We start from the raw sequence: 14,822 nt of genomic DNA, 5'->3' as shown, positions 1-14,822 counted from the left end.
TATCTTAATTGATTTTAATTAATATTATAATTTGCGTTATTTATTTTTTCCCTGTAAATGGAACACAATAAACCAGCTTATGACATTTTGAAATTGATCTTCAGCTATGAACCAATGTAGGACTTTTATTTTGAAATAACGGCTGCTGGTGACGCTCATGTTTCCCATGATTCAGAGAGACAAACAAAAAGCCCCTGGTCGCGTCTTGATATCATTAAGTCATAAATAACTGTAATAATTATTTTGAGACATTTTTGAAACACAGTTGTTATAGACCTGCGCATTTTAAATTCACTGTTTGACATAATCAGTGTGAATGTATTGAGCTGTTGTAAGGTAAGGGATGGTAAAGCGCATCTGCACCTGCTAGCAGTGCATTGCAGAATGACTGTGTATTTGAACTACTGAAATAACAGGCAAATTAAAATCCAGTCCACATTTAATGATTCACCATGAAAATTTATATCCAAACTTTGCAAATGTGGTCCAGTTAAATCGGAAACAATGCTTAGGCTATCGTACAGTCACAAACCAGTGGTGAAATCTTTTACACTAGTAAATCTCTGTATAAAATTAATTTCATATTAACCATGTCAAACTGTAATGTAATATCTTGTTATAATATGCATGTATATAATGTAAGACTGCATAGACATACACTACCAATAAAACGTTTGGGCACACTTCACTAAATCTACTTAACGTTACTTAATAAAAATATAACTGTTCATTATTAGTTCATGTTAGCCCAGGTCCATGAAATAATATTTACAATAATAACATATAATGCTTTATAAGTATTTTTCATGTTATCTAATGTTAACTAATGGAACCTTATGGTAAAGTGCTACAAAATAAGCAATAACAAAGTGAAAATATAAAAAATAAAGCACGCGTAGATGTGTCTACATTTTTTACTGCTAGTTTAGTTTACATCCACAGTTGTGGCTACACATTTGAAAGGTCCTTCTCATCAGACATGCTACAGACAATTGCTGTAGTTGTTACTTTGTAATACCTGTATCTTCTCTCTGCTTTGTGTTCAGGATGTGTTCTCATAGAGACCTCAGAGGAGCATGCCACTGATCCTGTTTGCCTTTGTGGTCCGGGTCAGGGATGGACTCCCTCTCTCCGCCTCCACTGATTTCCTGCATGACAAGGAACTTCAGGAGAGAAAGCAACAGCTGAAAGTGATCTCAAAATCCCTAAGTTTATTACCAGAGAGAGGGACAGTGAAGGGCCATGAACTCAACATTCAGTAAGTGCACTATGTGGACAATAAGTGTTTTTTAGTGGTTAAAAATCTGGGCTGGAAACCAAAAGGCTTCAGGTTCAAACCCACAATGTGTGATCCAGAAATTGTGCCCTTGAGCAACTCCAAATGGATGTGTACTACAAGTATTGTGTGTTGATTTTTATAAATGATTATTCTAAATGACTAAATATGCATGAGATATATAAGCGAATCAAGTAGGGGTGTAAAAATATATCGCAATACTAAAATGGAACAATATGTTAAAGGGTTAGTTCACCCAAAAATTAAATTTCTGTCATTAATTACTCACCCTCATGTCATTGCAAACCCGTAAGACCTTCGTTCATCTTCGGAACACAAATTAAGATATTTTTGATGAAATCAGAGAGGATTTTTTATCCCCCATAAAAAGCAACGAAATTACCACATTCAAGGTCTAGAAAAATAGTAAAGACATCATTAAAATAATAGTCAACGTGACTACAGTGGTTCAACCTTAATGTTATGAAGCGACGAGAATACTTTTTGTGTGCAAAAACAAAACAAAAATAACGACGTTCTGATGTATAACCCAGAAAACGCTGCACTGTCTATACAACGTAAACAGCGTTGGAGAATGACAGGGAATAGAAGATATTGTTGAATAAAGTCGTTATTTTTGTTTTGTTTTTGCACACAAAAAGTATTCTTGTCGCTTTAGTAAAAGTATTCATAATGGCTTGTTGCCAGAAATATAATTTTTGGGTGAACTAACCCTTTAAGTACATAGTGACAATAAGTATTGTGCACAGTTCACCCAAAATGAAAGTTTAACACAGATTTAATGTAGCGTCGAATATCGTAAACCCGGAATGTCACACATTTGAGCTTCTATGTTTATTTATGTAGAATTTGTCATGTAAGGAGGTTTGTTAGTGGTGACCTGCCAAGGGACTGTGGATGAAAATTAGCCTCTGGCTAAATCCGGTACATTGCATTAAATAGAAACATTTATGTTAAAAATTGTACATGGTCCCTTTTCAAATAAATAAACTAAAATGCATTATTAATAAATAAAAAATTAAATACATAATTGAATAAAATGCAATATTTAAAAATTCTTAAATGTGTATATAGTCAGGGACAGAGTGCAAGCTTATGTGTCATGATTCTGTATTTTTAGCTAAGCAGAATCATGAATATTTCTATTCTGGTGTCACCAATGCCCTGTTAATGTGGGAGAAGGACCAAGTACAAGCCTATTCAATTCCATTCCTGATGTAATACCTGATGTAATACAAAATTAACATTTTAATGAACACTTTATTACATGTCTTAGAAGTAATCATATAAAGTAGACATGAAACGGAAGTTGCAATAGTCTTTTTCTTCTCTATTCCGAGTGAAATGGCTTCTCAAACAAGAAAAAATGTAGGGCGGGACTTGATTTTGTCCATCAGGAATTGATTGGATGGTTGGGGTCTGCTATTGCTGTGATCTCATGTGAGTGACAGGTTGTCCTGCCCTCGCCCCAGTAAACACATCATCAAAAAGGAGATGAGATGTCTCTGCACAAGGGAGTTATTTTGATTAAAGATTATGAGGGCATATGAATGTTAAGAATTATGATGTGCACAAATAAATCATTTGTAATAAATTCTGCAATATTCCATTAAAAAATATGAATTGTCAGTTTTGAAAACATGGTGACTTTTTTTTTTTTTTTTTTGTAAGATCAGTATCGTGTATCAAACCGAATCGTGACATGAGTGTATTGTTTACACTTCTAAGTGTTGCCATATCAGAATGTACCTGGCCTTGTTTACCTGCATTCCCAGAGTCCGGGATAAGCCAAGGACTTTGGTGGCCGCCCTGTGAAAGAATTTGTTAACTAAGTGGTCTCTCTGTGTGCTGTAGCTTCCTCTCATCCGAAGGCGTGTCCTACATGACCGTATGTGCATGCAGTCTCCCTGCTGCCACGGCCTTCTGCTTCTTGGAAGACTTGCGCTGGGAATTCACAGCATGCTTTGACAACTCTGCAGTGACCCTGGCAAGCCGGCCGTACCCATTTCTGGAGTTTGGTAGGGTGACAGAAAAATGCATTTGATTGTATTTAAATGCATTGGATTTGAATCATTATTAGTGTATTTACCAGCACTTTAAATTAAGATTGCACTAATAAGCTGATCATGTTTGTCTGATGGTTTTATTTCAGATAGTGCCATTCAAAAACTTCAGCAACATTATAACCAGAAAGGGGGTCCATCTCTGGAGGTGACCCTGGCCGAGGTGCAGGAAGACCTCAGGATCAGCCCCCCTCAGGTTCTCACCATGGAGGACGTGGCGCTCACCAATGGAGCAGCAAATGGGCATGTAGAACAAGCAGCTGCGTCAGGTTTGCTGTAGTGATGATTATAGTTATTTCATAATGCCTGCATCTTAAGTTGGACATATGTTTTGACTGATTATTGCTCTCTGTTGATTTTAAAGGTCAAAGTCAGAGATTGGAACCAATCTCAGCACCAGGGATCCTCTCACTGGTTCTTAACATCATGTGTGCTGCCCTCAACCTTATACGTGGTGTTCATCTTATAGAATACACCTTCCAGGTAACACTTGGATTCAAGTGTTGTATGCAGGTGTTCTTTTTAGAGATGTTATGGCTGATAACCAATAAATGGCACAATTTTATACGATTTCGTCTAAATTAAACATTAAACACTAAAAACTAAAAACAGCCATTTTAAATGCTACAAATGAATTTAGGCATTATAATGTATATTATGAGAAATTGATATAATTAGTTCTCACAAAAATGAAATGTCTGTCATTAATCACTCACCCTCGTGTTGTTCCAAACCTGTAAGACCTTCTTTCATCTTCAGAACACAAATTAAGATATTTTTAATGAAATCCGAGAGGTTTTTATCCCCCATAGAAATTAACAAAATTACCACATTCAAGGTCCAGAAAGGTAGTAAAGACATCGTTAAAATAGTCAACGTGACTACATTGGTTCAACCTTAATGTTATGAAGTGATGAGAATATTTTTTGTGTGCAAAAACAAAACAAAAATAACAACTTTATTCAACAATTTCTTCTCTACCCTGTCATTCTCCTACGCAGTTTATGTTGAAGACACATTGCAGAGCTTCCGGGTTCTACGTCAGAATGCCAGCTCATAAACTGCATAGGAGAATGACAGGGTAGAGAAGTAATTGTTGAATAAAGTTGTTATTTTTGTTTATTTTCATTTCATTTTTACCTAGCAGTCATATGTATGTAGGAATACCACAAAAGAGTGTCAAGTTAGGTAATTATGCTTTTTTAGGATGGAGGAGATTCATTATTATTATTATTATTATTATTATTCATATTTTGAATAATTCTATAATAATAAGTCTATAAATAAAATTATATAACGGTTAGTTCCTGTCCTTGATTCTGATTGGTCAATAGCTGTGTTTTATTCACGATAAAACAGGCTATGACCGCTTTACCCAACGGTTCTGTGTATCACTACACAACAGCCTTAGCAGCCACTCTTAGCAACGTAAACTGTTTGTTCTAAATTGATATTGTTCATTGAAGCTTACTGTATTTTGTAGAAGAGTATTGTGAGAAAAAGATCGAATTTATTACCTGCATTCAGATTTAGCATTTTCCTTCAGGTCAGTCCTATGTTCATAATCAAAAATCTGTTTAAATGTCTGATGTATTATCTTGTCCTTTTAACAGTTAAGGGGTTTTCCCGTGACTGACGGCGCTAGTCAAAGCATTTGTCAATTGCGTCTTGTTCCATGTTCACAACAATTCAGTTTTTTCAATGTAAAAGTCTTCGCTACTGACTGACACACTCATAATGACAGTCTTTGCTGCCATCTAATGGCGTGATAATGTAACTTCTGTTGCTGTTCACAGTCAGGGACTTTTTTTCCGGCAGAAGGAAGGCTTTTAGTGAAAGTTTACTTCATGAAAGTTGCATTGATACATATTTTTGGCTTTAATATTTGTATTTTGTGGTAACCGTTTTATAAAAGCAGTAAGGTACGAGAGGCTAGTGCTGTATCCTGAATAAGTCACGGCTGAATGGTGTTGTTAGGCACGACGCGAAGCGGAGATACAGCACAGCCTCTCGTACCTTATTGCTTACATAAAATAACACTGGTGCAAAATCCCTATAATAACCCCTGATTATATTACAGATATGTAATCAATTCATTATTATAATTAATTAATTTCAAATTATAATTAATTTTTTTTATTTATAATATGACACAATTTTTTACAGGATGATTATGATGGTTTGTGGAATGTGGTGGCATTTCTTTTGGCATTTCTCTGCTGTGTTTGCCAGGTAAATTGTATTACTACTCTGCATGTAGCATTTTATAACATCCGCAAATGCACAGGTCTGTTTAAGCTGCCTAACTCAAATTTTTGTCTCCTTCCCAACACAGTGTCATCTGTACTTGTTCCATACCTGCCAGAAGAAATTGAAAGCCTTCACTCTCTTGACTCTCATCATCTTATGCAATGCTTTTCTCTTTGGCCTGAGGAACATCTGGCAGCTGGTCTTCCACATGTCCGTGGCCTGCCTCTCCACGCTGCTAACCCTCCACCGCAAACTGCTGGACAAGAACATGGACTGTGGAGTATGAGGACTTCAGCTGTAGGGTGAGATACCAGCAGAGGGGACAAGACTTTTTACTCATCAACTGGTGGCTGGTGTAAACTGACATTGATTTTTGCTTTAGCTCTTGCTTTGATCTAATGTTATGATGTTTCTTTTGTATTACATGGATAGTGAGTGCAATGACTTTTTTACAGGGGTCTTCAAATACACTGATGCACATCAAAAATCAAGTTGTTAATGACTTTGGGTGAATGTAATATGGGGGAATTGATGAACAGACATGAAGTAAGCATTTTGCTGATTCTGTTAAGTTAATTTTATTTATTTGCTGCAAAATAAGAATACTTACCATTGTTTAAGCTAATTTAATCCTAATCTTTTTTTGTAGGAATGGCTCATTTTTTTTGTCAGTTTAATTGACCCTTCGTCGGGAGTTTGATTGACAGGCGATCTAACCAATCATAACGCCGAATCCGCCATTTTGTCCGACAAAGCAGTGAGGGGAGTTAATTGACCCTTCGTCGGGAGTTTGATTGACATGCAATCTAACCAATCATAACGCAGAATCTGCCATTTTGTTCGACAAAGCAGTGAGGGGAGTTAGTAGATTAACATTGGTGGACTTGAATTTGAAAAATGATGTGTACTGACGTCTTTCTGTGTTTGAAATGTGGTTTATTTGATGATATAAATTAACTAGTAAGAAGAGATGATCGGTTCATGAGCAGCTTGATCTGAGGCGCTACAGCGATCTGTCACGACACATTAAAGAGCCACAAAACGGTATTTATTGTTTAAATTTCTTTAAATTACAAAATGTGAAATTTGAGACTTTGTTTCAAATCAAAAGTAACCTGCTCTGTCTTGTCTGTCGACGCGTTGTCAGTGTCTTCTTTGCTCCGCAATGTATTTTTCACTGCATGAAAACGTGGCGAGAGATCTGCTTGTCGGACATAGCAACAGTAACTATAGGAGGCGGGTCTTTGCGAATGGTCAATTGTTATAAAACTGTAAATTCTGGTGGTCTTCTTTCAATATCAGCCATTTTAGGTTATGAAGGAAATTTGGTCATTTAGCTATTTCAATCTTTTTAAGCTTAAACATGATATTTTGTTTTTTATTTTGGACAGTGACGGTTAGTTATGGTTATTTTTGTATTGTATTAGTACTATAATTTATAGAAAAAGCACATTCATGTTGTTCAATTAGTCTTATGCCATTTTTTCCACACAAGATAATTTTGTGTAGCCTTTCTAAAATTTTCATTCCAAAGACTATAAATCTAAAATCATTTCAACAAATTATCATAATACAGCATTCATATATCAAGTTGGCAAGATGTAGAGAGGAAGAACAGGTGCTTAAAAAATTTCAGGAACTTGCAACTCCACATCTATTTTCTTACCAAAAAAAAAAAATAGTTTACTTTTTTTTTTTTGTCAGTATACATTTTACAGTTGATTTAAAGAGTCTAGTTTACATATTAATATGTAATTACTTTATTTGCACTATTATTTTTCATAAAATAGACAAAAACCACTATAACTTTTGTTTGTTTATTTTGCAGCAGGCAGTATTATAATTTGATCATGTTAATCCTGAATAAACTTAATAATGAGTTTATTTTCATCTTTTATCAGTTCAATATGTTTGAAATAATAAGAATATCATATCATCTTACGCTGACACAGAGTATTAAGTTTGTACACTACATTTCTGTTTATTGCAAATGTCATGCACTTACTATTATTCCTCAAGCAATCCACATGGAAAAATTTTAATCAAAAGTAGTTTCCAGGCAAGTAATAAGTGTAGACATAATTATCTGAACGATAATCAAATTCCTGAGTTTTTACAAGCAAGCTGCGCTTCTAAATGTCATTTTGCTGTGTAGTAGCAGCAGCTTGCATGTAAAGTTTTTGTCAAGGATAACATTTAGTGCTGTGGTACGGTACAGTATGTTCATGTGTCAATGCCTTATTACATTATATAATTACATCTATCAAAACAGAGGAGTGAGAATGTCTGTATGATCATTTTAAAGTGTGTAAATCTAATACTAATTGTAATAATAGTGATGTAAGGGCTCTGTTTCTATTGACTGATTTTTAGGTGTTCTTTTCAGGGTAGCATGACAAAGTAAAGCGACGTTCCGATTTGTAATTATGGATTCTTAATTATACATTTTAAAAGAGCATTTGATTGAGGGTTGCTGAGATCACAGCTCTCAGCCTTTTTAATGGATACATATTTACTCACTCCTCATATAATACATGAAGTAGTGTTTGTTGAATCTATGAGATATGTATTTTTATAATAATAGTTTTTCATGTTGTAGATGGAATTAATTGTTTAGCTGCACAAATGAGAGAACCTGTATTTAGATGAATTTGATCTCATGCATTTGTGTCCCATGTTTCTTTTAAAGCCTCTTGGTCAGTGAACTGTAATTGTTGCTGGAGGTTATTACTTGTAAAACTTATTTACACTTAGCATGAGACCAATATTTTCTTTCATCAACCTACATTGATTCAGATGATGCATACATTTAAAACTTTTTTAAATCAAGGACTGTGGCAATTTTTGCCTTATACCCTGCAAACACTTTTAGATAGACTTTTAGATATTGTTTCACTGGAAAACTGCTCTTTTAACCTCTACCAACATGAACCTCCAGCAACTACGAGTCCTCAAAAATGTGAGCAGATTTGTGTGCACTATTCCCATGTTGCAACTTGTTTGTTGCTAAAACGGATTCAGACATTTAATATAAATCAGCAACTGAATATATTATAAGCATTGTGTGTTTGCATTATTTGGCTGTTGGGTTAAAAGTTTTGCTTGAGCATTTTTATTGTTTGAAGTAATGTATACGTTTATATTTTTCTAATAGAAAAGAATTAGACAATCTACTGTATAGCTGACTCAAAACAAAAAATAGTTTTGATAATTTGCCTAAATATCCTGACAGGTTTTAAAAACAGTCATGTTGACTCATGTTTATAACCCTTTAAAGGGTTAGTTCACCCAAAAATGAAAATAATGTCATTTATTACTCACCCTCATGTCGTTCTACACCCGTAAGACCTTCATTCATCTTTGGAACACAAAGTAAGTGTTATATATTGTTGATTAAATCCGATGGCTCAGTGAGGCCTCTATTGAAAGCAAAGCCATTCAAACTCTCAAGGTCCATAAAGGTACTAAAAACATATTTGAAACAGTTCATGTGAGTACAGTGGTTCTATCTTAAAATTATAAAGCGTCAAGAGTGCGCCAAAAAAACAAAATAACGACTTTTCAACAATATCTAGTAATGGGCCGATTTCAAAACACTGCTTCATGAAGCTTCTGAGCTTTATGAATCTTTTGTTTCGAATTAGTGATTCGATCTCCTATCAAACAGCTAAACTGCTGAAACCATGTGACTTTGGTGCTCTGATTCGATTCGTAAAGCTCTGAAGCAGTATTTTGAAATCGGCTCATCACTATATATTGTTGAAAAGTCGTTATTTTGTTTTTTGGCGCACAAAAAGTATTCTTGTCACTTTATAATATTAAGATAGAACCACTGAACTCACATGAACTGTTTCAAATATCTTTTTAGTACCTTTATGGACCTTGAGAGTTTGAATGGCTTTGCTCTCAATAGAGGCCTCACTGAGCCATCGGATTTTATCAACAATATCTTAATTTGTGTTCCGAAGATGAATGAAGGTTTTACGGGTGTAGAACGACATGAGGGTGAGTAATAAATGACATTATTTTCATTTTTTGGTGAACTAACCCTTTAATGAAATTATGATGTATAACAACTCAATAGAAAGTCTCATGAAAACATAAAGTATATTGTGCTTTAGAGACTAATGTAGTTGAAGTATCTCTGTAAAACAAAGGTTGCGTCAGATGAATGATTCCCTGATGCTCTAAAATGCTTCAGAGCTTTTAAATTCAAGCCCTTCATTCTTTCCGTACTGTAGTTTTCTAGCAATTTCATCTACTTTTTATTTCAAATGTAAGTGCTGTTTCTTTTCATCATAATTGACAGAGTTCTCATAGACTTTGTGCGTGTTTTATACGGTTTCATAGCAATTGAGGTAATAGCTTTAGTGCATTAATATGCATTTGCATATTTTGGAATTGAACTAATCATTCTCAAGCTGTTCACCAAACAAGACTATGGCTTTTATAATCGTACACTAGAAAAAACATTACTGGTGTGCATCTTGAGACAAAACAGTGGCACTGACATATTTTAAGATATGTCGGTACAAGCTGCCTTCAGTTAAAACAGCTCAAACATGGATTTTAGTCTAGGACTTCGTCTGTGAAACCGGGCTTATGTTTTAGAATGCTTCACATTCAGGCATTCTTATGACCATAAGATTTTAATTGTATTGTTTAGAGTTGTTTAATCATCTTTGAGCGGACATTAATCTTGTAATTCACATAACTATAAACATTCATATCAGATGGTGTTTGTGAAGTTGTAATATATGTATCAGAACATTGGGTGGCAGTATGAAACTACAGTGTCTTAATAGGCTGATTGAGCTGTGTACATTTTATGGGACTAGATGATTGTCAACAGTATGCAGTTACGTACATGGATTAAAGGTTTAGTTTACTTTTCAAAAATCGTTATGGCTTTAATTTAAACACGTAAAGATCAAAGACAAAAGGGTCAGATGTGCCTTGGTTAGTATTGCTATTTTGATTGAGAGAAATGCCTGCATTTTCATGTAATTCTCATATCCTGTAAATTTTGAAGAATCTTTTGAACTGAACATATGACCTGTTGTGTGTAAATAATAACTTCTATTGACTTTATATGATAATGAGGTTTCATGTTCAAATTCTTCAGCTCTTAAAGGGTTAGTTCACCCAAAAATTAAAATTCTGTCATTAATTACTCACCCCCATGTTGCTCCAAACCCGTAAGACCTTCGTTCATCTTCGGAACACAAATTAAGACATTTTTGATGAAATCCGTGAGCTTTCTGGCTTCCGATAGACTGTAACAATTACCACTTTCAAGGCCCAGAAAGGTAGTAAAGACATTGTTAAAATAGTCCATGTGACTACAATGGTTTAACTTTTGAGAATACTTTTTGTGCGCAAAAACAAAACAAAAATAACGACTTGATTCAACAATTTCTTCTCTTCCATGTCAGTCTCCTACGCTGTTCACGTAGTAAAACACAGTGCAGCGCTTCCGTGTTTTACGTTAGGATGCCGGCTCAGTATTGGCCGATGCTGTTCACATGATCACCATGACGCATGCGTGTGATGCTGACGCAGGAGCTGGCTAATAATGAGCCGGCGTTCTGACGTAGAAGTCATTATTTTTGTTTGTTTTTTCTGTAGTCACATGAACTATTTTAATAATGTCTTTACTACCTTTCTGGGCCTTGAAAGTGGTAATAACGTTGCAGTCAGAAAAGTCCGAAAGCTTTTGGATTTCATCAAAAATATCTTAAATTTGTGTTCCAAAGATGAACGAAGGTCTTGCGTGTTTGGAGCAACATAAGGGTGAGTAATTAATGAAAGAATTTTCATTTTTGGGTGAACTAACCCTTTAAGAAACAAAATAACGAATTATTCAGTGATGGCCGATTTCAAAACACATGCTGATTCATTACGCTGAAATCGGCCATCACTAAATAAGTTGTTATTTTGTTTTTTTTGGCGCACCAAAAATATTCTCGTCACTTCATAATATTAATATTGAACCACTGTACTCACATGAACTGACTTAGATATGTTTTTAGTACCTTTATGGATCTTGAGAGAGGAAATGTCATTGCTCCCTACGTAGGCCTCACGGAGTCATCGGATTTAAACAAAAATATCTTAATTTGTGTTCCGAAGATCAACGAAGGTCTTACGGGTGTAAAACGGCACGAGGGTGAGTAATTAATGACAGAATTTTCATTTTTGGGTGAACTAACCCTTTAAGCTGAGGTCTGGGACTTGTAGGAGTGTAATATCAACTTTATGACCTTTTATCACTTCTGTTGGTCCATCCTCTTAGTCTTCTGTGAGTAATTCTGCCTTTTAGAGCAGCAGTTCTGATCAAAGACAATCGTGTAGGTCACAGAGTATAATGCTGGACAAGAAAATCATGTCTAGAGCAGGCATTACACATTCAGTGCTGTTGTCTCTTGCCTGGCAATAGTGCACTGAAAGCTTGGCTGTATACAGTCACCTTCCAACAGATTAGAGCAGAGGTTTGGTTTGACCCAGATCCTTCTCTACCGCACTGATCCATTTCATTTCCGTGTTAAAGAAGCATGAGAGGATCAGTTCCAGTGTTCTGCTTCTGCTGTTTGTGCTCACAGGTCTGGTTTGAGGGTGTAGTCATAGAGCAACTAACATCTCTTTTACTTCCGGAGAAGTTTAAGATGTCTGTCTATGGAGCATCTTCAGAACAAGATCACAATTGCGATTGTGATACTGCTTCAGATAAAATCAGCATGAAACTGAAGTTGCGGTAGTCTTTTCTTCTCTATTGTCTTTAATATTGAATAACGTACATTTTAGACAACATTGAAAGTTAATTGGTCTGTTTTTGCTCTGCCAACAAAAAACAGTCAAAGCGAGACAGTGGTGGTGTATGCTCCTAAATTAATTATTACTTTTGAACGAATCACTTGAGTGAATGATTCCATTTCTCACTTGTTTAATTCCTGAATTATTACGTTTTTTAACTAGTCGCTTGAGTGAATGAGTCAATTACTGGTTTGTTCCTGAATGAATCTGTTTTTAATGAATTGTTTGAACAAATAAGTCAATGACCTGTTTCTGAAATTGCTTGCATTCTGAGTATTTACTTATTTTGAATAAGTCATTTCTGACATATAGTATGAATGTGTGTACTATGAATGTAATCTGGATGTACTTTATTAGTACTTCTTAAATTAGTGTATTGTAGTGTACTTCTTAAGGTAGTGAACTGTGCTATTTTGAGACACCATGAATATGAACTAAAATGTGCTTTTAACATACTTTTTCTGTATTAAAAATTAGGTAACACTTTACAATAAAGTTCATTAGTTAATGTATTAACTAACATGAACTAACCATGAGCAATACATTTGTTACTGTATTTACTAATCTTCGTTAACATTAGTTAATGAAAATACAGATGCTCATTGTTTGTTAGTTCACAGTGCATTAACTAATGTTAACAAGATTTTAATAATGTATTAGTAAATGTTGAAATTATCATTAACAAAAATTAATAAATGCTGTAGAAGTGCAGTTCATTAGTTCATGTTAACTAATGTAGTTAACTAATGTTAACTAATGAACCTTATTGTAAAGTGTTACCAAGAATTGTATCCACCTTATTACGCCCCATGACGCTTTGCGCGAATTATGGGTGTAACATCCGTTAAGCTGTAAACAGTCAGTGAAAGTCTCGCTCTATGAACGCAATAATACGTTTTATTTTTAAACTGGGTACAATGAGATGACATTATTCTACTCACTCTTCAACCAACAAACATTAAAAGGACAATTAAAAGTGTAAAAGTATCAACAAGGTACTTTCAACAGGCTATGAAAACGCGTGATCCTTTCCACAGCAATAACGGACGTGTTAAATACAACTATAGTTATATATATCTGTATTATGTAATATACGTTGCCTTAATAAAAAATGTTCATGAACTTCAGCATTGCGTGATACTATTTCAAAGTGATTTCCCTTATTTTTACGGATAATAAATTGTATTTACCTGTGAAAACAAACGTGGAAAGAGATGTGAGGTTTGAGGAGAAAAACGAGAGATTCTTCGTGCATTCCAGTGAATTATTAATGAGATATATCGTAAATTATATCGGGAGAACAGACCACAAATGTGCAGTATACGTTGTCCTTTTTCATACTATTACAGCGGTATGCAAAGGGACAAAAGAAAATAATCACGAGGATAGAAAGCAGCGACTGAAAAGAGCTCTTGCCATAGATATTCTTGTTATAACATGTTACGTTAAAATACCAAGCGTTACGTTATTCTCATGATGTCTGAAAATAAAACATGAAAGAAAAATCGACAGCTCATTCAGTCAAACCGGCGATAGGCCTAAGCTTTATTTGTAGGACAATCTTATGATTGAAAAACGATTCGTTTCAGTCTTTTTAAATAGAAGTTCCCCAAACCGGAAGTGGAACCCATAATTCGAAACGCAGTAGGCCAGTCAGCAATAAAGTTGATTTAGTTACCACTTGTAGTACACTTGAACCCATAAGTGTACTACAAATGGTAATAAAAACATTTTTTTAATACGTTGAAAGCACATTTTAGTTCATATTCATGGTGTCTCAAAATAGCACAGTTGAGTACACTTAGATGTTCTTAAGATTATCTTAAGAATTAGGCCTACTAAAGAATAATTTTAGTATATTAAGTACAAAATTAGTGCGTGAAAATAGAGCACTCTTATTGGCTACATTATGGAAGTGTACTTATTTTCCACCTGGGAAATAAAAATGTGTTCAACAAGCTGACAGAAGTCGATTCATTTCTTGGTTGGAAACGTTTAAATGTAACTGAAGTTTTATTGTTGTCATTGTCAATATTCACTTTCACATGGCCACGGAGGAGAATCAGAGATTGAGGGATACACATTCAGTGGACAGACACTAACACACTATTTTTATATATATATTTATTTCAACAAATGATAACCAAAATCAAATCCCTAGAAGTTTGTGAACAGTTTTGCAGTGGCTGCGTACTAGTTATGCTAGTTCACAAACCAAGTACGCAAAGGTAATGTTAATTATTAAACCAAACAAAATACAAAACTTTCAAAAACACTCAGCAATGTGATTATTTTATTCCCTAAACGATGATGTGAGGAATTCTCAAAGCAGCAGGAATGACCTACAATGGCGAAATTTATCATAATCATGACAGAAAATCAAAATACTGCCCTAAACT

At 34.7% G+C, this 14,822-nt stretch overlaps 1 protein-coding gene across 1 annotated transcript; it reads left to right on the top strand.

Annotated features, from left to right (window-relative positions):
- Window positions 1-150: 150 nt before the first annotated feature.
- Window positions 151-8,667, top strand: sec22c (SEC22 homolog C, vesicle trafficking protein). Its single transcript, XM_051882416.1, has 7 exons — window positions 151-336; window positions 1,047-1,258; window positions 3,152-3,315; window positions 3,450-3,629; window positions 3,725-3,843; window positions 5,527-5,592; window positions 5,696-8,667. The coding sequence occupies exons 2-7, from the start codon at window positions 1,077-1,079 to the stop codon at window positions 5,894-5,896; spliced, it is 912 nt and encodes a 303-aa protein (XP_051738376.1). The 5' UTR covers window positions 151-336; window positions 1,047-1,076; the 3' UTR covers window positions 5,897-8,667.
- Window positions 8,668-14,822: the final 6,155 nt, after the last annotated feature.

Source organism: Ctenopharyngodon idella, chromosome 23, assembly GCF_019924925.1.
Source record: "Ctenopharyngodon idella isolate HZGC_01 chromosome 23, HZGC01, whole genome shotgun sequence".
Classification (NCBI taxonomy): Eukaryota; Metazoa; Chordata; class Actinopteri; order Cypriniformes; family Xenocyprididae; genus Ctenopharyngodon; species Ctenopharyngodon idella.
The sequence above is the reverse complement of the archived record's forward strand: the minus strand, read 5'-3'. Positions and strand labels throughout refer to the sequence as shown.

What these genes read in the sequence shown, in the direction of transcription:
- sec22c (XM_051882416.1), top strand. Translation starts at nt 1,077, where the DNA reads ATGCCACTGATCCTGTTTGCCTTTGTGGTCCGGGTCAGGGATGGACTC. An exon ending in AGAACAAGCAGCTGCGTCAG is followed by an intron (nt 3,630 to 3,724) that starts GTTTGCTGTAGT and finishes TTGATTTTAAAG; the next exon opens with GTCAAAGTCAGAGATTGGAA. An exon ending in TTCTCTGCTGTGTTTGCCAG is followed by an intron (nt 5,593 to 5,695) that starts GTAAATTGTATT and finishes TTCCCAACACAG; the next exon opens with TGTCATCTGTACTTGTTCCA.